We start from the raw sequence: 27,950 nt of genomic DNA, 5'->3' as shown, positions 1-27,950 counted from the left end.
CCTGAATATTAGCATGCAAAATTGAAGTTCTCCGACATAAGGGCACTACTCAACTGGCTAAAATGGCACTCAATCGCAGTGCAAAGGTGTTTTAATAATGTACTGTAAGCAGGCAACGAGCTAGGTGACGACTTAATTAGAATAATTGAAAGGCATGTCAACCACAGTTTGGTGGAAAACAACTTTATTAGAATGAAATTCCCGGTTTCAGAAAATCTCTAGCTATACTATATGAAGGTCTTCCTATACGATACACTTCCGTTGTAAAACCGTCCTTCATAAATGCCCATTGCTACAGCTTTTTTTTCCTACTCCCCATGCTACATTTGCGTATCAGCCATCTCTGCAAATGTAAAGATTTTAAAACTATTTTTGATTGTCAAATATGGAATGGTAGTAGAGAACTCACAATCAATACAGCGCCAATAGTCAAAAACAAATTGTTTAAACCTACCAAAACCATTCACTGTGTCGCCTCTTAATATGTCCCACAGTAGTTGGGATACTTTTTAGGGTAATATTCCGACACAAGCCTGGACCTGGAATTACTAAGATATTTTACTGAGTAAACTCAGCAGGAACCATTCACTTTTCTGGAACATCCCATGTTAGGCTGACCCTCATTTATCCACAGCACTTGCAGGTTTTTTTCCAGGGTGTTAGCAACATGTTCCCTCTAACACCGTCTGGGAGCCGAAGATCACATGGAGTCTATAACGAGAATTTGAATGATATGGCGTGAAGAAAAAAAATTAATTGCAATAAATAATGACAGATGGTTAAACAGTATATAATTTGTATTGTTCTCAGTACACATGCGAGCTGCAGTGGAAGGCAGTCGACGCAGTTCCTGGAGCGGTCGGCGGGCATGGCAGCGTCGCTTCAGAGGGTGACCTCGAGCACCGCCAGCAGCATGGGGAGTGCGAGAAGAACCACGTGAGGTCCCGCCATCACAGCCTCCGACTCGAAGATGGTGACTACAGTGTCCATCCAGTACAGGTAGTTGTCTAACCGCACGTACACGATCGGCATGGCCCGGCCGTTCTCCTTGTACCCCAGCCCCCACGACAGGATGCCCACCTGCAGGTTGTTGCAGATGAGCGGGGCTCCCGGGTCGCCCTGCGCACGACACGACAGCAACACCATGTCAAGACGGCCACGCCAAAGACACTGCAGCCACCTCCCCGCTCTATATGGTGTTAGTTGGGAGCGAGACTATATTCAGGATTGCTCACAGTTCATTTTGTTGCGGGGGTACGGGAGGCAATTTCGTTTCCTGGTCTACTTGTACAACAAACCAACACCCCACCGGGTAGCAACATGTAAATTTTCAGTTCAGTTAGAAATAATGCGAACAGACAGCAAATGTGATCCAGAACATATGACAATATTTTGTCAGCTTTAGATTCGTTCAGTATCATTTCACGAGAAACAGGAGTTTCCTTTTAGGTACCTAAACTTCATTTCTAAATTTACAAGCACTATTTTACCTACATGGTCAGTAGGTCATTGCATTACCTTCCTACACCGTTGAAATTCTTCTGTTTTGTAATGTTTTATGTCTTTTATAATAAGTTATATTGACAGGTGCGATTAACTAAAAATATAATTTTAAAATATTTACGTGTTTGATATACTCATTGTGTGAATATTAATTTAACTACTATTATAATGTTTCATTTTATTCACTTAGTTTTTATGTTTAATTTTTACACAGTAAAAATTTCAAACATTGACATTTCAATTATATTTAATGGCTTTAAAATGTTAAGTAGTTAGGGTAGGTGCTAAGCCTTCAGTCGTGATGAATTTACTGCGTCACAACCATAGCTTAAAAGGGGCGGGCTACCTCAAAATAACTTTTAAATTGATTCTGGGTCTTGTGCTAAATGTTGCAGACGCATGTGATGTGCGAACCTGTTTCAACATTATAGGATTAGGGCTTTTGGGCCTTATTTTCCAACCAGGTGACAACAATTAAAGTTAGTGGTTTGTCTGAATTAAGCCTTAAACTAAAAGGACGATTAAAGATGGACCTACAAGTTTTCACTAATTTAATTAGGTAAATTTATGTAAAATAGTAATGTTAAATATTTTAATATTAAAATTTCATCAATCTTGTTTAAAGAAGTTAAATTCCGGGAAATAAACTTACACATTAATTAAAAAATGCTCTCAAAAAAACTAAATGATATATATTAAAATTTATAATCCGTAGTAGTTCAAGGACTTAAAGTTTGTAAATGACTTTCACTAAACACTTAATAATTTTTATAGAGTTAATATTAAAAAAATATTGACGTTTTAAATACAAAACAAACTTTATAATGTGAAAACACATTGAGAAAGAGTACAATTATTATGTAAATTGATCCGTAAAGGGGATTTCCTGTGCACATTGTCAATGTTCCAAACGGACGCTTCTTTACAGATTATCGAATTTACGCCTTTAATGTAAAATAAAAAACCTTTACAAATATATTATTGAATGACCAGAGACAACTGTCACGCAATGAAGTTTTTCAGGAAAATATCCATTGAAAACAACTTTTTTCAAATATGTTTTTATCATTTCATATATCAGAAATAATTTTCAGCTAACAATATAAAAGTTAGAATTTTAAGTAAATATTTAGTAAATATTAAATTAAAGGGTTTGTATATTCATAATTTTTCAACGGGTGCCGTAGGTGCATTACAAATCAACTAGTGTATATATATATATATATATGTTTATTTATTTATTTATTTATAAATATAGGTATTGCTGTACACTCAAATGTAGTGTTTGAAGTTAGTTGAAGTGCAGTGTTTGCAATGTGGAAACCTGTTTGAAGGAGCATATGTAATGGCAGTTACTGTGTTTAACGATTGAACTGATATTTACAAAAGGGGAAAGATAGGAACCTAATAACCACAAATTGTATTCAACAGTTTGCAAGCTTTGATAATTTTGTATCGTGTAGTTATTATCGAAAAATTATATTCGTTAAGATAGTTATCAAATAAAAAGAACCTTTCAGAAGCCATGAGTCAGTGGTATTGACAGTTTTAAGTTATTTGTAGTCATTACGAAAAATTCATTTACTACGATGAGTTTAGAGAATGTAGCATTTAGTGAATACTAACTTATACCATTTAATGTTGTGCTATGCTTAATGGGAGTCATTTTTAAATTGAAAGCTATAAATTAAATATTTTACAAAAATTTTAAATGAAGATGGAATTTTTGTTTTATATAACTCCCCATCAACAATTATGTGTGGTAAACCACCACCTTCGCAATATGGCGATGTGTTAGTAGAAAATGACTTATTCACGTCTCATTCCATCTACTGACAATACCCTTACTACATTGTCCCGAAGCTGTTTTCAAAAACCGTTCTTATCTCCAGCAGAAGGCTGCACTCACATCGCAGTTGTCCGCTTCTTTCGGGGCGGTGCAGATGCTGATTTCTTTAATAAGTAGGCCGTTTTTGTTAACCATATTGGTGCACCTGTCCTCTTCTATTATATTCATCTGCGTTATATTCAAGGTAGGAATCTTCTCTTGTTGCTTCAAGGCCCTCTACAAGAAAATGAAACAAATGTAAACCACATTTATGTACAAAAATATTGTTAAACAATTTCACATAAAATAACAATAGTATTATGTAAATATTCCTCCGGGACAGGCGCCAGGCGGTGGAGCTGGACACAGTCCTCCATCTTGGATTATGGCGTCAGGCGGCCATCTTGGATGACCGTGACATTGACCTTTGAACTTGACCTTAAACTTTGACCTTCAAATTTACAGAAATTAGTCAAAATTTAGCCAAAAATCGCCAAAATTCCTCAAAATTCACCAAAATTTCCATTATTTGGAAAAAAAATCGTCCAAAAAATCTCAAAAAAAAAAAACTCAAAAATTAGGATTTCGAAAAACATCAAGATGGCGGTCGTAACGAAAATTGCAATGGTGACGTCATAATTCAAAATGGCTGCAATGGCATCTAAATTTTCAAGGTCATGACCTCTGTGGCTTAAAGCAGCTAGCTCTTAGGACTTTTAAGCCGCTTTTAGGATTTTGAGTTCTTTCTAAAAAAAATTTAAATGAAAAATATTACAAAAAATACATAAACAGATTCTGCTAGCTTGTGAACTTCTCTTTGTTGAGCCAAGATAGAGTTCTAGTACAAGCCAGAATTTTATGTATTATTTGTAATTTTTTATTATTTTTTATTTATTAAATATTTTTTTCTGTTATTTTATGGTATCAAACAAAGGTGTGATGGTTTTCTCCGTGTGCTCCTGATTATTCATGTGGTTTCTTCAAGTGCTTCTGTCTATTCCGAGAAACCGCTCACGCAATGAAGGATTTTTTATCTAATGTTACCTAATTAGTCATGTAATTTTATTTGGAGTAACATTTAATTCGTGAATTTCTGCTACTAAATCAGCACTTGCAATTTTTTTTACCATGTGGAATTCAAAAAATAAACAACCATTACTCAGTCAAATAATATACCATGAGACACCTGTGAAGCACTAACATGCAAGACGAACTTCCTTCTCCTTGGTGTCTAGCGAAGCCATCCTTCATTTGCGATTGTTAGTAAGCATCCCGCATACAACATAAAAGAACAAAATAATATTTACCTGTAAGCAACATGTGGTATCATCTGTTGACATTAATAGACACTTTAAACAGGTTATTTTGCATGAGATAAATTAACTCTCACCACTGAATGGTACTAATGTAGACAGTTAGAGTCATGTAGTCTCGTAGCCATTTAGTCTCGTGTCCTGGAAGCTTCGTAGTCCTGTAGCCTCGCCGTCCTGTAACCTTGTGTTCTAGAAGCTTCGTAGTCATGATGCCTTGGAGCCTCGTAGACTTGTAGCTAAGTAACCAAGTAGCCTTGAAATCACGTAACCTTGTGCTCTGGAAGTTTTGTAGTCCTGAACCCTCGTAATCACGTAACCTTGTGTTCTGGAAGCTTCGTAGTCTTGTAGCATCGCGATCACGTAACCATGTAGACTTGCAATCGCATAGTCTCGTACCCACATGGTTCGTAGTCACGTAGTCATGATGCCTTGGTGCCTCGTAGACTTGTAGCAACGTAACCAAGTAGCCTTGTAATCTTATAAATTAATGCTGTTGGAGCAGTAAGAGCAAAAGAGAAAATTATGTCGAAGACAGATGCGACAATTGGAGCCTTGTAGACGTGTAGCTATGTAACCAAATAGCCTTTTAATGTTATAACACAATCCTGCTGGAGCAGTTAGAGACAAAACGAGAATTAGCCTATGACAGATGTCGCAATTTGAGCCAAGTATACTTGTAGCTTCGTAGTCAAGTTCTCATAAAGACATGTAGTCCCATCTTCTCGCAGTCTCGAAAACTTGTGTATTAGAAGCATCGTGGCTCTTTAGCCTCGCAGTTTCGTAAACTTGAAGACTCGTAGACTTGTAGCCTCATATTCTCTTAGACTCGTAGCATTCTAGCCAAATATCATTGGAGCTGTTGAAGAAAAAGGTAGTTGGAGCCAATGAATGTTGGAGTCAATGTCTTTTGGGGACAAAAGACTGTTGGAGTCAATGACTGATGCAGCCAATGACTATTGGAGTCAATGACTTATGTAACTAAAAACTGATGTATTCATAGACTGATGGATACATTATATCCTAACTTAACAATGATGATCAAATCCTAGCGAGCTGAATGTACGTGAGAATGTACCTCGTTTTCGTTAAATGAGCTTTCGTTTTGTAGAATGTGCTTCCTTTTGATTGTCGGTAGGTCCAAAATGTGCTTCCTTTTTTTATTGAGCTTTCAAATGTGCTGCCTTTTTGATTGTGCTTCCAAAATGTGCTGCCTTTTTTGAATGGTGCTTCCAAATTGTGCTGCCTTTTTGATGATGGTGCATCTAAAATAACTGCCTTTTTGTTGATGGTGCTTCCAAATGTGATGCCTTTTTTATTGTGCTTCCAAATGTGCTGCCTTTTTGCTGATGGTGCTTTCAATATGTGCTGCCTTTTCTAGATGGTGCTTACAAATTTTGCTGCCATTTTTATGACAGTAGTTCCAAAATGTGCTGCCTTTTTGTTGATGGTGCTTCCCAATGTGTTGACTTTTTTGATTGTGCTTCCAAATGTGCTGCCTATTGTTGATGGTGCTTCCAAATGTGCTGCCTTTTTTATGGTGCTTCCAAAATGTGCTGCCTTTTTCATTGTGCTCCTTAAATGTGCTACCTTTTTGAATGTGCTTCCTTTTTAGTTGAATTGGCTTCTATTTTTTATGTTGTTTTGACTCAAGTATTATAGTAAATGGTTCTTTATTTGACTAGCGTATTATTACATCCAGTGCATGTTTATAAGCAGTTATCCTAGTTTAATTCTTCTGGTGCATAAGTCGCGTAAATACCTGTTTTTGTGAATTCGATGGCATCTTTACCGACCTTAACGTCGAACACGATGGAGGTTGTACCATCGTCTACGGGAACGCTGACGTTAAAAACGACGAAGAAGGAGCAGATCCCGTTGGCAACGACGACGTCAACATTGGAGGAGACTTCAACAGTCGCGGTACCACCAGCAGAAGAGAGCTCAATGACTACAGAGCTGGCTGTGCAGGAAACCACGATGAACGCCGTTTCGCCTTCGATGATTCGACAACAACTAACGAACTTTGGTGTTGTTACTGCGACAATATGTTCTCAAACAACAGCAATGCTTGACGACACGATAAGAGCGAATGTGCCAAGAACCTAAATCGTAAAATGTTTGTTTGTGAGAAATGTCATAAGCAGTTTGCCAGAAAAGATAATATGAAAACGCACATGAAGACATGCAAAGGTCTAGCTGCGCGGCAGAAAGTAAAGGTTTCGGTGCAACAACGAATTATTGATGTGCATAAGAGTATGTCTGGAAATGGTACAATTGCAGTAACATCGACATCTGGTTCGGGTCTGGAAGGTTCGACTTCATCAGCACGGTTTCCTTGAAACTTCTGCGATATGTCGTTCGCATTTTCCCATGATGCACGGAGACATGAACGGAGTAAATGCAAGAAGAATCCTTCTCGCATGAAGTTTCGCTGCGATGAGTGCCATGAATGGATTATTTGAATTAATATTTTGCGTTGACATGCGAAAATGTGCAACGGTAAAGTCCATGTGGCTACTGATGACTACCTGCAGAAATTTCGACTCCTCCCTTTAGGTTGAAGACTCGTAAGCGTACTGGCAAAAAAAAACTGATGAGCAGTAACCGATGGGTATGACGTCTGGACATGAAACGAAACCTAAGACTGTTTTTAGTGCTCTACAGGTGAGTGATAATGGCTTCTACTTGGCGCAGTCTGCATTTCAAGGAACATTGAAAGACTGCTATTATCTAAATACGATTATTGAGTCAAAAGACATTTGTTATTTTCTTGACGATATCAGACATAACATAATCAATCAGCTTAGTGATGACGTAGCAACAATTGGACCTTTGAAATATAATTTGTGGTTGGACTGTATATATGGAAAGCCATATCCGTTCGATGACAAAGTGAAGAAGTGTGCATTTAAGACATCGGCTGCAGTAATTTACAGTTCTGACGATGTGAAGCAAACTGTTAAACATGGTATCCAGAAACTCTGTCAAGAAGAGGAGGACTATGACTGTAAAGGTTCTGGGTGGTCTCTGTCTAGTATAAACAGATTGGAAGTAAGAATTAGTCATTTCACGCCTATGCAGGGCTAAATGTTTATAAGATTGTTACCTTTCGCAATTGTTCCTGTAGTAGAATATAAATTATGTAATAAATTTAATATTTGTAATAGAACTTCCGGTGTTTCATTCCAAGAAACTTACAGTTTTCTAGTATTTTTATTAAATTTATTTTAAGCTTCGTTCAGAGATCGAACCAAGTATCGTTACAATATGTACATAAATGATTTTTTGATAAATTTTGGAATTTTCCCCGAATTTCTATTTAAATAATTACACGATTCAAAGATGGCGTCCAAATTTCAAAATGATGGGTGCCACGGTAATAATAAATGATAACTGCACTCTAGTGGGTAAAAATTACACTAACATGGCATCAGCGCACTCTAGGAGCTGAAAACAAGATGGTAGCAGTCAGCAGACGAAGACAAGATGGCAGACATGACATCATACCAGCTGATGATATATATATATGTATATATATGTATGTATACATATGTATAGCCTATATGTATATATATATACACCTTGGTATTGGTGGGCCAGTAAGCAGGTGGCTTTCATGGAAATAGGACATATGGAATTTTTTTTTCTCTTAGCGGGTACGAACCAAGAACATCAAGGTGTGTGTCTTTTAATATTATTTAATTGAAATGTGATTTATAAAATTTTATTGTAGTTTTTGAAATTTTCTTCTAAATTTCTAGCATAAATATTATGGATTTATTAGAAGATGGCCGTAACGAAAAGTTTAATGGTGTTTTTTAAAAAATTCTATTGAAATTTTATTTAGAAATTTTTTATTAATTTTAAAATTTTTTCCCGATTTTCTAACATAAAAATTACGGAGTTTCAAGATGGCATACCTGTCGTCATACTTGATGACGATATACATACTTTGACATAAGTGGTGGAGGAGTCAGTCTGCCTGCGGCTTCCATGGAGGAAGGACCTTATGTCATTTTTTTTTAGTTTTGACCATGGCGTGTTCGAACCGAGGACTCCAAGCTCCATGTCGTAATTGTATGTTTTTTAAATATTTTCTATTAAAATTTTTAATTGAATTTTTAATAATTTTTTAAATATTTTTCATTAAAATCGGATATGAAATAAAGATTTTCAAGATGGCGGTCGTAACTTAAATTGCAAGGGTAACGTCATAATTCAAAATGGCTGCCATGGCATCCTAATTTTCAAGGTCATGACCTCGGTGGCTTAAAGCGGCTAGCTCTTAGGTCTTATAAGCCGCTTTTAGGATTTTGAGTTCTTTCTAAGACAAAAAGACTTTTGAGGTTTTTCGAAATTCTAGTTTTTGAGCTATCCATTTTTTTTTTTTGCCATTTTTTGGACGATTTTTTCCGAAAAATGGAAATTTTGGTGAATATTTGAGGTATTTTGGCGATTGTTGGCTAAATTTTGGCTAATTTTGGCAAATTTGAGGTCAAAGTTCAAGGTCAAAGCCAAAGGTCAAGGTCACGGTGATCCAAATTGGCCGCCTAACGTCACAATTCAATATGGCGGATCGGCTCCAGCTCCACCGTCTGGCGCCTGTCCCCGGAGGAACTTTTACATACTACTAACAATAATATATCCAGTTCGAGTTTTGGTGGTACCATAATAGCAACTTGAGACCCTGTTAAATAAGTTCACCTAAAATTTAAAGGGAAAGTTGATTGGCACCAGCCAGGGATGTACGTAAAATTGATTCTAATCTTGTAGACTAATATAATACGGAATAAAGATGAACCCACTTTAATGGGCTCGCAGTATATTCATTAAAATAAAAAAATTCCCCCACATGCTTGTCAACCTTATTAATATTCTTCTTTGAAAAGTGCTATATTTCATAGTAACTTTTAACCTAGTGGTCAAGACATGGATACTTCTGATGTAACTCTGTGAGATTTTGACGCAGAAGAAGCAGCACGAGGAAATCCCAACAGCATGCAGGAACGTCCACCACGTTCCCCGCTTTTGAAAAATCTCAATGTGTACCCACTGGTGTTTGAACTTGGATCGCCCTCATGGAGGACGAGTGACATAAAACCTTAACCAGCAGGGCACCTCGCATGGAGTATGCAGCTGATTCTCATAAACTACATAAAATGACGTATTTTCTGAATCCTTTGAAACGGGATTGTGAGTTATCGCTAAATTAGTATTTTATGAAACTATATCACTAGGCACACCAAATTATGAAAAGATTTATCGCTTTTATCATAAATCAAAAATATACAGGTATCTTCAATTAAATACCCAAAAATCATTCCCTCATTGTGTCGCAACATAAAAATTCAAATATTGAAAAATCTATTTTAAAATTTTTATATAAACTGTCTCGTATATTTTTATTTACTCATATTACAACTGTGCTGGCTTTATATAAATTGATATGTTCAAAACATAATAAATCTGAAAATTCACAAAATATATTTTTGAATTCTTCCTTAAAAACGAGTCATTCTCACAGCTGTGTAACAGTGGGATTGGAGTATAATTGTGAATTATATTGATCCCAACCTTATTGTTTTTTGAAGCTGGTAATATTAATATTATAAAATAACATGGCAAATTAGTCTTTAAGAGATTATAATTTTTGTTAAAACAATTTTAAATGTTAACCTTTTTTAAATTTATCTTCGGCTATTATTTACTCACACCGTGTTCTAAAAAGCTAAGCCCTTGTCATATATTTGTATGTATTTTATGAGTAATAAAGAATCGTGCGATTGCAAGTAAAGGTAAGGTTATTTTTATACTTGTATTGAATAATGTTTAATTTCGTCATTCCCTCATCGTCATTCCCTCTTAAAAGTGTTACTGAGGGAGTTACGACTGAGTGATGAAATTATGTATATTGATAAATGCATAATCGTGATTGTGTTTTGACTAGTTTCAGGGTGCTATGCAAAATAAATAGAAAAAATTAAGAAATTAACGGAAACAGAAGTTAAATTAAAGAGTAAAAGAAAACGACAGAAAACCGAAGGTAAACAATTAAATGTGCTGAAACTTTGTAAAAGCTTCGAGAAAAATCAAATCATACAAAATAAAAAAATCTTAAGTACACCTTGTAAGTCATACAAATTCAAGAAGAAAACGACAAAAAAATTATGACAATAATATATTTCATTTCATAGAAAGAAAAAAACAAATACACGAAAAAATCTGGTAAGATTACTAGATTAAACGCCACCTGCAACATACTTAGAAAACATCCAGCAATAATGCATGCTAAACTACTTAAATTAGAAATTAAATTTAAAGAAAAGGTTCAGAGAAGAGTGAAATATCGGAAAAGGTGCGTAATAATAAATAAACAAAATAAATTATTATACCTGAGACTGATAGTTCATATTATTTTGGTACGAGGGCCATTTATATTCTTTTATTTTAGTCTTAGGGGAATTATATATTAAGGAAATTATTTGTTTGTCCGCAATAGTAGTATAGAAAAGGGGCTCCTGAAACTGGGTCCTGGGTGTGGAGTCTGTGGAGCCATCCGCCATATTGGATTGTGACGTCACGGCCGCCATCTTGGATGGTTGTGACCTTGACCTTTGACCTTGACCTTGACCCCAATGGCCATTTTGGATTCGCCATCTTAGATCCGACATTTTGGATGACGTAATTGTGTGTTCTCGAAAATTCCGGTGATGTGTTTTCCGACATTTAGAATTATGACGTCACCGTTGCAATTTCCGTTACGGTCGCCATCTTACTCTTTTTTATTTATTATCCGAAAAAATTTTAAAATGTATAAAAAAATTCTAATAATAAAATTTTAATAAAAAAAATTTAAAAAACAATCATTTACGACACGGAGTTCGGAGTCCTCGGTTCGAACCCGACGAGTGCAAAAAAATATAAATGGCGACCGATTCTTCCCCCGTGGTGGGTGCTGGCAGACTGACCCCCAACACTTATGTCAAAGTATAAAGTGTACCGAATATGAGACCCCTTTTTTAAAATATTAATATTTTGTTATTAAAACCACTATTGGTAGATTTATTTATCTTATATGATATATTATGTAATGCACTTTTACTTCAAAACAGGATTGAGCACTTGTATTAATACAGAAAATAATTAAACTAAGAAATAAAAAAAATGCGAAATTTTGTGAAAACAAAAATGTGTTCCTAATATGAGACACCCCCTACATTATGTTACAAATTCCATATTTGATATCATTTAGTCACTTTTTGCACTTTTGTTTGTTACACATAGGAGACACAAAACATGGATCAGCTCCGCAATCTTCATGAGCCCACCCATAGCACTTGAGGCACTGCCGCCATTTCTCGCCATGTTTGTCCTCTGAGAAAAGGCAGCAGCATAACAAACACTCTGCATCCATCACTTTCAGATCCATCACTTTCATTTGAACTGTCATGCAGCGAAATATTTTCGTCACTGGAGTCCTCAGAATCTACAGCGATGAATGATTTGGTAGTAATCCTTAATTTGTCCGTGTTGAGAGATCTGCTTTGTGTAGGTCTAGCTTCGTTTACTTTCTGTTTCCCAAGAACCAATTTCTTACGAGCTTCAGCCTTTTTCATTCTTGCGACATTTTCATCCAAGCTTGTTTTGTATGGCGATGATGTGATAACATTAGCACTGCCACATCTACTGGATGTTTCTTTTGAAGGAAAATTTGGTAGTGGTGAAATATCCACAGGTCTGATAAAGGGCCTAACTACACTGCTGCAACATGGCTGATCTGTCTGCATCGAAGTTTCTCTTTGGTGGCTCTGGTCTTCTCTACAAATGGCTGTATCTCAATTCTCTTGAGCTCCATTTTCTTCTCTAGTTTCTTAGCCATTTAATGATTTAGAGAAAGCACCAAATTCATAATCACGAAATATGTTTCGGTTAAATGGAAGAACGCCTGTTTTATTAAAAGAATTAACAGGTATTTCCATTGTTGCTGCTCTTTGGTATGCAGCACTGAAAAGTTTAGCCACTGTAAAGTTTGTAACCACATGATTTGGGTTTCGGCACAGCCAGTCTTCTACTTCTTGAGCATAAGATGTCTTGAGAGGTAACATAAAACCTACGTCCAACGGCTGCATCTTATGAGATGAGTGTGGAGGTAAGCAGATGATCGAAACGTGGCTTTCCCTGGCCTTCTCAGCAGGGCCTACATATCTAACTATGTTCTAACACAAAATTTTAAGATATTTTATATATAATTAAACTTATTAGTTACTGTTCTTACAGCGACAGTATTATTTTAAGTCTAAATCACCTAATATGAGACCCTTACTCCTAATATGAGACCCTATCTCAAATTAGGACACGTAAGTGGTCTCATATTAGGCACCTTGTCATGGCCGCAACAAAACACATCAACAAGGCTGAAATTTTAAACTGCCATAGTTCCTTATTTATACACATGGAAGCTTACTTAACTGCTCATAAGAGAGTATGAATGGATAATTAATATAAACGTACCTCTATGTTGATAATAAAGCTGCAAGATGCCACTCACGAAAACTCAAAATGAAGAAAATCGTATAAACTGTTAATCTGGATCTCGCGCGCATCAGATAAATGTCTCACTCTATCCGTGGTCGGGAAATGGAGGCTGCTAGTAGTTCCAAGAGCGGCTGATAGGTAGTAGCTCTTACTTGTCAAAATAACCAAGGGTCTCATATTAAGGCCGGGTCTCATATTTACCTAGTATGACGTCATGACCGCCATCTTGAAAAATCCGTAATTTTTATGTTAGAAAAATGGGAAAAAATTTAAAAACATTAAAAAATTCAAATAATAAAAATTTAATAAAAAATTTAAAAAAATCTAGAAATGTTCCCCATAGTGGCTTAAATTTTCCATGGTCAAGCCGCTCTAAGCCGCATGCTGTGGGGAGCTTCGATCGTGACCTTGGCGGCCATATTGGATTCTAGATCATTGCTCATTTTGTTACGGTCACCATCTTTAACTTTCTTATTTATTATCCGATTTTAATGAAATTTTTTTTAAAAATTATAAAAAAAATCAATTAATAAAATTTTTGTGAAAATTAAAAAAAAAATAGAAATGTCCCCATAGTGGCTTAGGTTCCCCATGGTCAAGCCTCTCTAAGCCGCATGCTGTGGGGAGCTTCGATCGTGACCTTGGCGGCCATATTGGATTCTAGATCATTGCTAATTTTGTTAAGGTCACCATCATCAACTTTTTTACTTATTATCCGATTTTAAAGAATTTTTTTTTTTAAATTTATAAAAAAATTCACTTATTAGAAAACGGATTGATTAGATCGATTGCCGTCCTTGGTTCGAAACCGTTAAGAGCATACAACCGATTCTTCCTCCACGGAAGCTACCTAGACCGTCCTCACACCAGCAATACCAAGGTATACATCGTCATCTGGTATGACGTCATGTCCGCCACCTTGTCTTCGTCCGCAGAAGACCGTCATCTTGTTTTCGTATGCTAGATGTGCTAGCAACATGTTAATATAATTTTCAGTTCACCATAATTTTAACCTCGACTGTTGGCATTAAACTTTGTCATTGACCATGTACTTTGACCTTGACCTTGATCTTTGACGTACATCATGGATCCGACATTTTATGTTTAGTACTTGCTACCAGGAGTACCTACCGCCTGCTAGTGGTCATTACCTTCATCTTGTTTTCGTCTGCTGGTGGACACCATATTGCATGTACTCGTCTTACCATTCTAACCCGCCGCAGTGCAGTAATCATTTATTATTACTGAGTTGCCAGCCATCTTGAAATTTGAGCACCATCTTGAAATCATGTAATTATTTAGCTAGAAATGCGGGAAAAAATTCCAAAAGTCACCGAAAAATAAATTATTAATTTACAAATTGATTGGATCAGTTCCTGTCCACGGTTCGACTCTTGAACAGTGACAGTTGTAACTAAATATTAAATAAATTTTAGATTCTGTTTTCCATTACCTTTCGCGGAGTTTATTAATCATTCACTCTACGTAAATCAGCTCAAGACACTATACCTGACCAACGAATTAAATACAGTGCCGCTATGCTTTACATGAAAGTCTAGTTTTTTTGATATTTAGATTAACCTTTAAAATGTTAATGTACAAAGTCATCCATACATACAGCCCAAGTGTCTCCGGACCTTGAGATCAAGTCATGACAATGTCAGTCATATAGTCCATGAACACAGTACACACAGGAAAACGTAATGTACACACAGTACACACAGGAAAACGGAATTTACATGAAGGAAAACGAAATGTACACACAGTACACACAGGAAAACGGAATTTACATGCAGGAAAACGAAATGTACACACAGTACACACAGGAAAACGGAATGTACAGACAGAAAAACGAAATGTACACACAGGAAAACGGAATTTACACACAGTACACACAGGAAAACAGAATTTTCACACAGGAAAACGGAAATTACACACAGGAAAACGGAATTTACACAGGATAACGGAATTTACACACAGAAAAACCGAATGTACACACAGGAAATCGGAACGTACACACGGTACACACAGGAAAAAACGGAATGATCACACATGGAGTAGCGGAAACACATGCTTAGTTGGAAATCAGAATACAATAAATAAATCATTCTTTTTTTTAAATATAAAACTTCATTTATTTTTCAATAGTACACACATGACAGTTAAACAAATGATAATTGTATGTATCAAGCTTCCCTCAGTTATTTGAGTATGAAGGATATTTCTTTAATGTTCGAATAGTTTCCTCTACGAACAGATGCCACCAACAGTCTTAGCCGGTCAACCAATATGTATGGATCTTTCAATGATGTGTAATCATCTTCCACCATCTCCCTTGCACGTTTATAATAAGTATTATTATCTGGTGTCTTCCGTTTTAACACCAACAACAAAGTCACTTTCATCATCGAGTCAGTGATCATCACAAGGTTGATCAGATTTATTTAATATATCACGACGTTTCCATAGTTTTGATCTCAGGACACCGCCACAGCCTTCGGTCATGTCCACTTTAGCTGCCTCAGCACAGTCTTCGATCACGTCGCCAGCTTCAGAGTCACTGTAGCAATCACCGTAGAAGGCATCGTCTTCACCCAGATTACTGTAAGAACTCGTTATCGTTGATGGCGAAGTGTCTGCATCGCCTTCATGCTTCCTTTTTTAGGAGTCCATAATTTTTACAAAGTATGGACGATCTACTGAATATAGGCTTGAGTGTATTCTCACTTTTCACGGTGTTGATACTTCCATTAGTGTCAGTCTTCCCGAAACCATCAGCATCCTTCAATATTTGTTTCTCGTCACGATCGACGTGCTACGGCTTCCACTTTTCTATATTAATAATATTATTTGTCTTAAAATCTCCGCATCCGTGTCACTATCACAGATTCAAATCATCAACATCATAGCTGTCGTCAATATTGTCATTAGCTGCATCAATATCACACATTTTATGATATCGTTTCCTCATTTCAGTTGTCAGAGATTAACCACAATCTATGATCTTGTGAGCTCCATTCTCATTTTCTGTAAAAGCCTATGTGTCCAGTTTTATTATTTAATCTGTCAACCCATCATCACAAACTCAATTAAATCATCTTAGTATATAGAAATAAAATCATCAAAGTTCCTTTCATTTAATCTTAGGAACCGCATCATCCTTTCCACCTCAAGTTTAGTTTCTTGAGCCCAAGAGTCTTTCATTATATATACCATGCAGTGTTCTTAAAGAGATGTGATATACCACCATTTCTACATACAAATCCATCCTATCAATGATTTGTTTACACATAAAAACAACCTTCACGTTATTTTTACATGTTTTATTAAATTATCTATTCGACTAAAATAATTACCACACATAATAATTTCTACAAAGGACACTTTGTCCAAGACATTTTAACCATCATCTGTCTGAAAACAACCATGTCTCATCTACATCACAAAGTAAACGAGGGTTAGATGAGATAGGTCAAACAAGTGCTGGTCACTCATAGGGCAAGGAACAGGTGTTCGATACCTATCACAGACACTGTAGCATCTATGTATTTTCCTACCTCATGTAGAAATATATGTTCCAATGCATACGAATTTAAACTTATCCACGTGCGTCTATTCAAAAGTACCTAAATTCAAGCACGTTAACCTCCAAGAAAATTAAAAATATTCTAAAGGATAGAGGCAGAGACTACACTATCGAGACACGCATACCGTCACCCGCAAATGAACATTGACCCCTCGCGCAGGAGTTGCAAGCTTGCAGAATGCTGCGGCAGTCATATGTTTGCCCGAGTCATACACACATCACGTCCCTAGTCTTCCCACTCATTTCACGTAAAACTCCAGTGAAATCGTAATCCAGCATACGTAAAGTACTTGCTGGAACGACTTCAAAGTATGCATCACTGCACCAGAGCAGAAAATCAGCCTACGTATGTATAACTTGCTACCAACAAAAAAAAATTGTAGCACATATACGAGAGGAGTCGTTCCCTACATACCATACTGTGAAAGCCGATACTCTGATAATTATAAGCAGCAAAATATTTTAAATCAAGACCTCGGCCAGTATACATTCTTTTTCCATGTTGTAAAAATTCATGTTAGTAATCAGCAACGTAGGAGTGAGTAACTTGGACGAAGAACCGCTTACCAAGTATCCAGAATCTTACTGATACAGCCCATATAGTGCACCAGAGTACCCCGAAGTATGATCAATTGATTAACATTATTTAATTTTTTAATATCACCTCCGTATTGTACACCAATATATGACAGGTTACGATTTAAGACCATGAATTTCCCACAAGTCTGTTAGTTTTATTTCGGGAAGTAATAAATTATTTCTCAGAAATAATAAATCAAGTTCCTATCAGATTTGCTCTAATGTTACGGTATTACATACACCAGCACTTTACCAAAACATCTCCAATACAAAGTCCTAAGAATGCAGATGACATACTCAGACAAAAATAATTTTAGCAAAATAAACTGTCTTGAACATTTTTGGTAAAAATAATACACACAAAAAAGTCAAAACGTGCATTACAACTCCGACCAAAATTACGAGTCACATATAGTTTATTACATTAAGATGAATGATGTAGGTTAAGAAAAATAAATCAAATAATTTTTTTTAGTTCTATAATTTATTTAAAAGTTTACATTTATACACAAAGAAATTTGACACTGTATATATATCGTACAAATTTCTCAGTTCATGTGACATTCATTTTTATTAAAATAAATTATTATATTTCGTTTTTAGAGTGACAAAATACAAATAATTCATACAGATCACGATACATCATTTCCGGAGTGTAACACCTTAGAGGACCAGAGATGTTGATGCTAGAAACCTTCCTTTACAAAATTTATAATGTTTTTTCAAGTATAATTTTCGTGTAACCTGTACACCGCACTTCTCACACAGAAATTTTACAAGGTCAAGATTTCTTCTGCAGCCATGCTTTTCATGGATGCGTGTACTTCGTAGTCGTTCAAATCGTTTACCACAGTAGCAGCACTGATACAGATATTCATCGCACTTACCATCGCTTCCCCGCTGTACAACTTGCAAATGAACTTTGCTTTTATAATGCCTTATCAAATTACTTTCGTTTGTGAAATGTACACCACACGAGTCACACGGAAATGTCACACGATTAGCGTTTCTTCTACAGACATGATTTTCATGTCTTCTTGCATATTGACGGTATTTAAAACTTTAATCACAGTACGTTCACAGATGTCTCGTCGTTAGACCTTGAGTCACCGACGGCTCGGAAAGTATATTACTTTCAATGTACACTGCTGTTGTAGGCGACGAAGTCCCGTATGTTGCATGAGCTGGAGATTTCCCAGTCGACATTGACAGATCATCTGTACTGGATGTCAAAGAATCTGATGTATACACGACTGATGCAGAAGCTGGGAATTGCTCACAAAATGTTTTATTTACCAAACGTGGTGTAGTTGCAGGTATCGGAGTCTCCTCTGCGTTCGATAATGCACACATTGAAGTCTCTTGGAGTGAAGAAACAGAAGATACAGCCATCATCGGGATCTCTGGAGCTGCCCTCATCGTTGTCATCGGGATCTGCTTCTTCATCATCGCCTCCGTCGTCAGGGGCCCCTGTGAAGACGCGAGACCCTCCGCCAAGATCTCTGCAGGCGATAACCCCGCCACCATTGGGATTTGTACCGATGTCATCGTTGCTACCATTGAGTTCGGATACACATGAATATTCATGTATCGGACTTATATGCAGACAGGTCAATCCATCAGATCTGCACTGCACCACTACAAGAGGTGGACTGAGGGACCCGCTGTCTAAGACTCTCTTAAATATCAGCGTCCGCTTGTATAATACGCAAGTCAATACATCATCCATTGATATTACTTTTAAAAAATTAGGAATTTAAAAGAGTACAAGTTTAAATTATATATTCAAAGAACTAATCACACATCCTACAAACACGGTTAATTTAGACTTACTAGAAGGACCAAAAATCTCTGAACAATGGAACTTTCAGAACTCAAACATAATTTAAATTGTATTATGTACAGCTACACAAAACCTCCAACTGACTCCAAATGTCTACAACACATGACTAAAATATATTATCCGATACCAGGCTAGGTCCAAAGTCAATTATTTTTTGTACCTCTCATCTTCAGTTCAGAGGACCTTCAGTGTTGATATAGCTACAGCCAAGACATGCCCAGTTCCATACATCTTCAAAACCTTCAGAGTCGATCCTTCTTAAGCCTTACGACAAAAGTCTCCGAAACAAGAGACCTACTCTATAAGTTTACTAGACATTTATATGCTTGTCATAGCACACATCGATAAATATCTTCGTAAATAACCCAAATTATTATCAGACCACCAGCATTCGATTTATACACCAACATATCCATCAACACAAGTCCATTCTACATTAAGCTCCTCACTTACTTCCACCAGTCTACTCAGCTACACTCAGTACACAAAAACTAAAAGAAGTCAATTAACAACCTAGTATTTATGTACATTCGGTCATTTAACATGAGGTGCCCGTCATATTAAAATTTGGGCACCATCTTAGATATTTGTATTTATTGACTTATTAGTTCGGGAAATTTTTTTTAAAATTCACCGAAAAAATCACACATTATTTTACATATTGAATCGAAACTTGCTTTGATCTATGGACGAAGCTGAAAATAAATTTAATATAAATACAAGAAAAGTGTCAGGTTCGAAAAACAAAACACCACAAGTTCTTTTACAAACATAATATTTATTACATAAATTCTATCCTACTACAGGGTCACTTGCGAAAGCCAGCAATCTTATAAACACTAAGCCCTGCATAGACGTGAATCGACTAATTCTTAGCTCCATCAGCTCCAACTGCTCCTAATGCTCCAACAGCTCCAAATGCTACAATACCTTCAACAGCTCCAAATGCTCCAAAGGCTCCAAAGGCTCCTAATGCTCCAACAGCTCCAAATATTCCAAATGCTACAAATGCTCCAACAGCTCCAAATGCTCCAAATGCTCCAAAGGCTCCAAATGCTCCAACAGCTCCAAATATTCCAAATGCTACAAATGCTCCAACAGCTCCAAATGTTCCAAATACTCCAAATGCTCCAACAGCTCCAAATGCTCCAAATGCTTCAAATGCTCCAATTCTCCAAATGGTCCAATCGCTCCAAACGCTCCAAATGATTTAAATTACATTTTCTTTTATCGATCTTGACATGTTTACATGCATGACTTTATTAGTATACATTTTTGGATGTCAGTGGTGAATTTTTTACACCTTTACGTTATAAGTTTTATTTAGAAATAATTTTTCTTCAAGTTTATACACATGCATATAATTGAAACCATTATTTTATGTAGCCGGATACCTTCAGTTCTTTAAGTATGAAGGATATTTCTTTGATGTTCGAATAGTTTCCTGCACAAAGCGTACTATGTAGAAGTCTTAGCCTGTCAACCAATATGTTGGGATCTTCCCATGAACTACAATCAATCTCTTCTGCTACGTTCATCTTCCTATTATGTTTATAATAAATATTATTATTCCTGGTGTCTTCTGTTTCAACACCAACTACAAGGTCACTTTCGGCATCAAGCCAATGATTATCACAAGCTTGATTAAAATAATTTATTTTATTACGTCGTTTCCATCGTTGTGATCTCAGGCCACCATCACTGTATTTGCTCTTGACCGCTTTAGGTGCTTCATCACAGTACTCAATCATGTCAGCATCACAAGCTTGATCAGAATAATTCATTATATTACGTCGTTTCCATCGTTTTGGTCTCAAGACACCATCACAGTCTTCGCTCTTGTATGATTTAGGTGCTTCAGCACAGTACTCATTCATGTCAGCATCACAAAATTGATCAAGATAATTTATTTTATTACGACGTTTCCACCGTTTTGGTCTTAGGCCGCCATCACAGTCTTCGATCTTGACCGCTTTAGGTGCTTCAGCACAGTACTCAATCATGTCAGCCTTGGTTGCGACAGCACAGCCATCGATCATGTCAACCTTAGATGTGTCACCACTATCTTCAATCATGTCAGCTTCAGATGTTTCATCACAGTCTTCGGTCTTGTCAGCTTCAGGTGGTTCTCCATCTTTCACACTTTCATGGAGACGACTAGATATTGGTGTAAATATCTTTTCATTTCTAATGAGGTTGCTACTTTCTTCGTTTGTTTTTAATTTTAAATTATTGTTTTGATCTATATCAATATTTTTAGCATTAGCTTTTTTACATTCTTCATAATTATTATTGACGTCTAATATTCTGCCTTCGTTCCTCTTCCACGATGTTGGAACACAGTCTTCGTTATCTTTATTCATCTTAGTTGTACAGTTCTTGCAATGTCTATCCAAGTAATATCTTCTACCAAAGGATTTATGACACTGACTGCAATTAAATGGTTTTTGACAAGGACCCAAACTACACTCGCTTCTCTCATGACGTTTAGCATTCTTTCTCAAGGTAAACACCTTGCTGCAGTATCTACAATGATGTCGGTTTGATACAGCTACAGGCAACGAATCAGGGTACATGTTAGCTTCTGCGACTAATGGCAGATGAAAACTAAGAGTTGTAAATTAAACCATTACTTAAATAGATTTTTTTTTTAATTATTTCGTCAGCGAGAGTTAAGTTATCTCATACAAAAGTACTGGTTGTAAGTAGTTCTACTTTTCATCAACAGATGACGCCTCGTGTTGCTAGCTGGTAAATAATATTTATTTATTTTATGCGGGATGCGGAATGCTCACTAACGATCTGTTGAAAAAGGTGTGCTTCCCTAGATCTCAAGAGGAAGAACATCGACCTTATTTAAAAATTAGTGAATAATATCATGGCCTAGCGAGAATCACAAGATAACCTATTCACATATAAGCAACCATCATGTATCAGTTGTCTGTATAAGCCGTCTCTGTTGTCTGTATAAGCAGTCATTGTTTTGTGTGGGATGCGGGATGCTCCCTAACGATCGCAACAGAAGGAGGGCTTCGCTACAACTCAAGGGGAAGGGAAATCTTCGTCTATGATAGTGTTTCCCAGTTGTTTCATGGCGTAGTACTCGTCTGATTAATGAATTTTTTTTTGTCTGATTTCCACCTGATAAAAAAAATTAAGTGATGATTTGATAATATGAATTCGGAAATTTATACGAAACTCTGAATAAAATTACCTGTCTTAGACATCAAGGACAATGAATGCAGTTTGTCTTACATGTTAATGCTTCTCAGCTGTCTCAAAGCATATTATTTGTCTGAGTAAGGTTATTTTTCTAATCCACTTGATAAAAATATTGTAAGTGTCAATTTATTAGCAGAATTTCACTAATTAAATGTAACTCTGAATAAAATGACATGACTCATTAAGTAAAAAATCCTTCATGCAGAGATCGATTTCTCACAAATAATCAGTAGCACTCGGAGAAAACCATCATATGTCTAGCCAGAAATAATCAGGAGCATTCGGAGAAAACCATCATATGTCTAGCCAGGAATAATCGGGAGCACACGGATAAAACCATCATAATATTGACAAGGATAATCAGAAGCACATGGAGAAAACCATCACATGTCTAGCCAGGAATAATCAGAAGCATTTGGAGAAAACCACCATAATATTGACAAGGATAATCAGGAGCACGCGGAGAAAACAACCATAATATTTACAACAATAATCAGAAGCACACGGAGAAAACCACCACAAGTTTTCTTTGATATCATAAAAATACAAGAAAAAAATATTTTAAATAAAAAAATAATGAAAAAAAATACATAAAATTCTGGCTTGTACTAGAACGCTTGTACGAAAACAAGATGAAGGTAATGACCACTAGCAGGCGGTAGGTACTCCTGGTAGCATGTACTAAACATAAAATGTCGGATCCATGATGTACGCCAAAGATCAAGGTCAAGGTCAAAGTACATGGTCAATGACAAAGTTTAATGCCAACAGTCGAGGTTAAAATTATGGTGAACTGAAAATTATATTAACATGTTGCTAGCACATCTAGCATACGAAAACAAGATGACGGTCTTCTGCGGACGAAGACAAGGTGGCGGACATGACGTCATACCAGATGACGATGTATACCTTGGTATTGCTGGTGTGAGGACGGTCTAGGTAGCTTCCGTGGAGGAAGAATCGGTTGTATGCTCTAAACGGTTTCGAACCAAGGACGGGAATCGATCTAATCAATCCGTTTTCTAATAAGTTAATTTTTTTATAAATTTAAAAAAAAATTCATTAAAATCGGATAATAAATAAAAAAGTTAAAGATGGTGACCGTAACAAAATGAGCAATGATCTAGAATCCAATATGGCCGCCAAGGTCACGATCGAAGCTCCCCACAGCATGCGGCTTAGAGCGGCTTGACCATTGGGAACTTAAGCCACTATGGGGACATTTCTGTTTTTCTTTAAATTTTTCATAAAAATTTTATTAATTGATTTTTTTTATAATTTTTAAAAAAAATTTCATAAAAATCGGATAATAAATAAAAAAGTTAAAGATGGTGACCATAACAAAATGAGCAATGATCTAGAATCCAATATGGCCACCAAGGTCACGATCGAAGTTCCCCACAGCATGCGGCTTAGAGCGGCTTGACCATGGGGAATTTGAGCCACTATGGGGAACATTCTAGTTTTTTTTAATTTTTTATTAAATTTTTGTTATTTGAATTTTTTAATGTTTTTAAAATTTTTCTTGTTTTTCTAACATAAAAATTACGGATTTTCAAGATGGCGGTCATGACGTCATCCTAGGTGAAGATATATATACTTTGACATAAGTGGTGGGGGTCAGTCTGCTAGCACCCACCACAGGGGAAGGATCGGTCGCCATTTTTATTTTTTTGCACTCGTCGGGTTCGAACCGAGGACTCCGAACTCCGTGTCGTAAATGTTTGTTTTTTAAATATTTTTCATTAAAATTTTATTATTTGAATTTTTTTTATAAATTTTAAATTTTTTTCGTTAAAATCGGATAATAAATAAAAAAGAGTAAGATGGCGACCATAACGGAACTTGCAACGGTGACGTCATAATTCTAAATGGCGGAAAACACATCACCGGAATTTTCGAGAACACACAATTACGTCATCCAAAATGGCGGATCCAATATGTCCGTCGGGGTCAAGGTCAAGGTCAAAGGTCAAGGTCACAACCATCCAAGATGGCGGCCGTGACGTCACAATCCAATATGGTGGTCGGCTCCACAGGCTCCACACCCAGGACCCAGTTTCAGGAGCCCCTTTTCTATACTACTCGCAATATATTTAGAGCGTGGCATAATTAAATATTAATATTGGTTTTTAAACTTTGTGTTTAAGTTACTAACACTCATTATAAATGCACATCGCTGTGATGACTAAATATTTGTGATGTGTAACAGTTAAATAGCTATATTGTAATTACATGTTTTTTATTAAATACATGTTTTGCAATAAGAAAAAGTCAATTGAAACATAACGAAGTGATCGTTTATTTTTAAATTCGAATAAAATTCAAACCTCAACGTTGCTTTCATTCCTTAATTACTGAATTTTATTTTTTATTCCCCCACCTCCTTTAAAATCAAAAAAGTTGAGACCAATATTAAGTTTAAGACAATTAGTCCATGTAATATAAAATTTACAAAAAAATTCATGATAATGAAAAATACCGTCAGATTAACAAAGATATTTTTATATTTGTTTTGAGAATCAGCCATGTGATAAAGGCATTAAAGCCAAATAATCGGTAGATACAGATAGTTTACGCCTGGATATAATTTATTTCAAATTATGTGGTTATAATATCGACTGTATAATATTTGGATAAAAAAAAAAAACGTGTTTTCAATTTAACACAGTCAGCAGTGCCCATTTACTTTCTTGTCTTTTCCCTCCCGTCTCCCGCAACAAACCCACAATTTATAAACAACCCGACTCTTAGCTTCCTCCGTGGCTATAGTCACGATTATTTAAAGTGTAATTTTAGTTCCAGGCTACACAAAAAAATAATATTTTCAGGCACAATAAATTATTTTGGAAATAGAGCTCATGTCTTTAGGAATAAATACATTTCCCTAAAAACATTTTACACCTTATTAGACATGTCTTCACAAGATCTACACGCTGCGCGCACCCGGGGTTCCGTGCCTGCACCTCAAAGGTAGTATCGGAAGTACACCAGGGGTGGATCTGTTTTACATGGTGGTGAGGCTGCCATGGGTACCAAAGGACCTGGAATATTTACGTTATTCAGTCACGGCACGGTTCTGGAAAGCCAACAGATACGCACAGAGGTTGAGGAACCCATCCCAACATGCTACGCCACCGCAGACCTCCAGCCGCCGAATATCCCAGGACACCACCAGTGCAAGCCCCCCCACTGTGGGCCTGGTAAATACCGACACGGCCCGTACCTTTCACATCACTGGGACCTCTCGGTCACCCAGATACTCGTGATCCAGCCGAGGTTATCCGTCTCTGCTAACTTTGCAGGCTAGTACCCGAGCATTAAAGTAGCTCACGACTGCCACTCGTCATCAGAGCGGGGACTCCTCTGAGTGTGCTCCAATCGATCGGAGCACCACTGCCACCACAAGTCCATCTCCATAATCTGATCCAGGGCCATTTAAGAAAACCTCAGCGGGGATCTGTCTCTTCAAAGGATAAGTCCCATGGTACCCTTGACATTCAGGTATAGTGCGTTCCCGGCGCCACCTACAGTCCCAGCGGCTGCCGCCCTCAGCCGCATGGATATTCTCAGTTACTCACTTCAGAATCTCCCCCGCCACCGGGTTACAGCCTCGTAAGGCCCGGGCTGCGCCTGACCACGGTGACCCTCAGGCCTCTCAGCGGCCCTTTGCTATTCCATACACACCTTGGTTCATCACTATGAGCCAGGTGTCTTGAGACACCACCTAGGGTTTGGGGGTCCAAACCCCCCGATAGATTTCCGGCAGGTCAGGGCGCAGCCACCCGTCCACAGCCTACTAGTCTACTAGAATTCCCGTTTCGACACACCGAGGAAGTCAGAGGAGCGGGCACTCCCGGCAGAGCCCTATTTGTATATCAACACTGGCGCCACGTGAAGGCTATGGGTTGCCGTAAGCGGGAGAGGCTATGTATTCGCATCACACGCCCGTTTCGGTAACCTGGCGAGAGCATCACTCAGATACTAGAGCCGGCTACAGCTCCGACACGTCGTAGGTCAGCAATCATTCCCCGAAGGATCCCAGGCACCTTGGCCAGCACCTTATTAGACCATTGGAAGATATCGTAAATCCATCGGCTACTTCTTGGTAATAAGCGGCTGTCTTTAAGAAAAGATATTTGTTGCCTTATTTGACCGCGACATTCAGGCTCGTTTGCTTCTGCTCATGTCAACGTGTTTGTGCGCGGGAACGAAACAAGACCAATTGCGAAACACAGACAATGATATACAATTTAATTTCACAGATGGACTTCAAATATTTTCGTGCTTTGTGGTATTTTCTCCTACCACGTGAGACTTTTATAGGTCCTGATCACAGTCGAGACATTGCAGACTGTTTATTGGCTGCCATATTTTGCTACATGCCGTCTAACATATCCCCACTAATACTCTCATTGTTAGAACGACAGATGGCTAAGGGCCCGGAAACGTAGCGAGTTCAATTGCCTTCAGGTTAGACTTGGTGCTAGTATTCTTTCTCGAGCCATAGACTGGTTTTCATTTCCTTCTTTTCTTAAGAGTAGATATAATTTTTTTTAGTTACCTGAGGTTCCTGGCTTCAAGTGGGCGGAAAAAGATTTTTCTGAACCAGCAAATTTACTTTTCATATTCACTATAAAAAAATTCATATATAAATTTATTTAAAGTTTCAAAAAATATTGTATGGGGACATTATAATTACATTAATTTTGCCCATTCTCTGTGGGTATGAAGTCTAGGATGAAAATATAAAGACTATATTATTATCGCAAAATTAGGTTTATTGCAGGCTATATAATTATACAAGTTACATGAGATAGTTTAAAACTGTAGGGCTGGTGCGACAGAGTATATTTGTTACATCCACAATGGTAAACCAAGCGAAAGCCAAGAATGTAGAAAAATATTTTTGTTTACGATTTTAGTTTAAAATAATTTTTATAAAATGATTTTAGTTTAAAAAAGTTTTCATAAAAGCATAATTTTTTTTCAAAAATATCATAGTCTTCGTTTATCTAAAAAAAATTAGTTAATTAAAAGTAAAATTCATGCTTACAATTGGTATTTTCTTTTTCTTATAACTTGTTAGAATCAACTCACACTCTTGCTTTATGATAGTGAAGCTTAATAATTTTTAACAAAACAGTTACTTTTAAGTTATTTTGTGTTTATTTATTTTACATGGATACAAGCTCTCAGTTAATTTTTAAATTTAATTTAATATCTCCCAATTTATCTTTTCTAATAATCAAAACCAAGCATTTTGACTTATTAAAATATCAGTAAACAAGAAAACATATACCGGTCGCGCATTTAAGCCTATTCACCTCTACGCACTAGACACCGAACTAGCGTGCTTTCTTGATGTAGTAAACACGCTTCTATGGTACTTAGGGCGTTATTCCAAGACGTTCAGGAAAGTTAGCAAATAAGCACTAACTTGTTGGAATTCAACCATAACCTAACTTACGGACCGTATTCTAGGAGGTGTCCAAACCGAATCCCAGTTCGCTAACAAATCGGCAACCGTATTAATAAACG

General features: G+C 36.8%; 1 protein-coding gene across 1 annotated transcript in view; it reads right to left on the bottom strand.

The window, feature by feature from the left end:
* Positions 1 to 774: 774 nt before the first annotated feature.
* The window catches only part of LOC134527440 (trypsin-like), an 84,012-nt gene continuing 56,836 nt past the window's right edge, over positions 775 to 27,950 (bottom strand). Inside the window, exons 6-7 of the mRNA XM_063360127.1 lie at positions 3,413 to 3,568; positions 775 to 1,119 (exon numbers count right to left, since the gene is read on the bottom strand). Coding sequence (XP_063216197.1) covers positions 883 to 1,119; positions 3,413 to 3,568 — 393 coding nt within the window. The 3' untranslated portion in view covers positions 775 to 882. The remainder of the gene's footprint in view (positions 1,120 to 3,412; positions 3,569 to 27,950) is intronic.

This window comes from Bacillus rossius, chromosome 1 (genome assembly GCF_032445375.1).
Source record: "Bacillus rossius redtenbacheri isolate Brsri chromosome 1, Brsri_v3, whole genome shotgun sequence".
Lineage (NCBI taxonomy): Eukaryota > Metazoa > Arthropoda > Insecta > Phasmatodea > Bacillidae > Bacillus > Bacillus rossius.
Note: the sequence above shows the minus strand (reverse complement) of the source record. Positions and strands in the feature narration are given on the sequence as shown.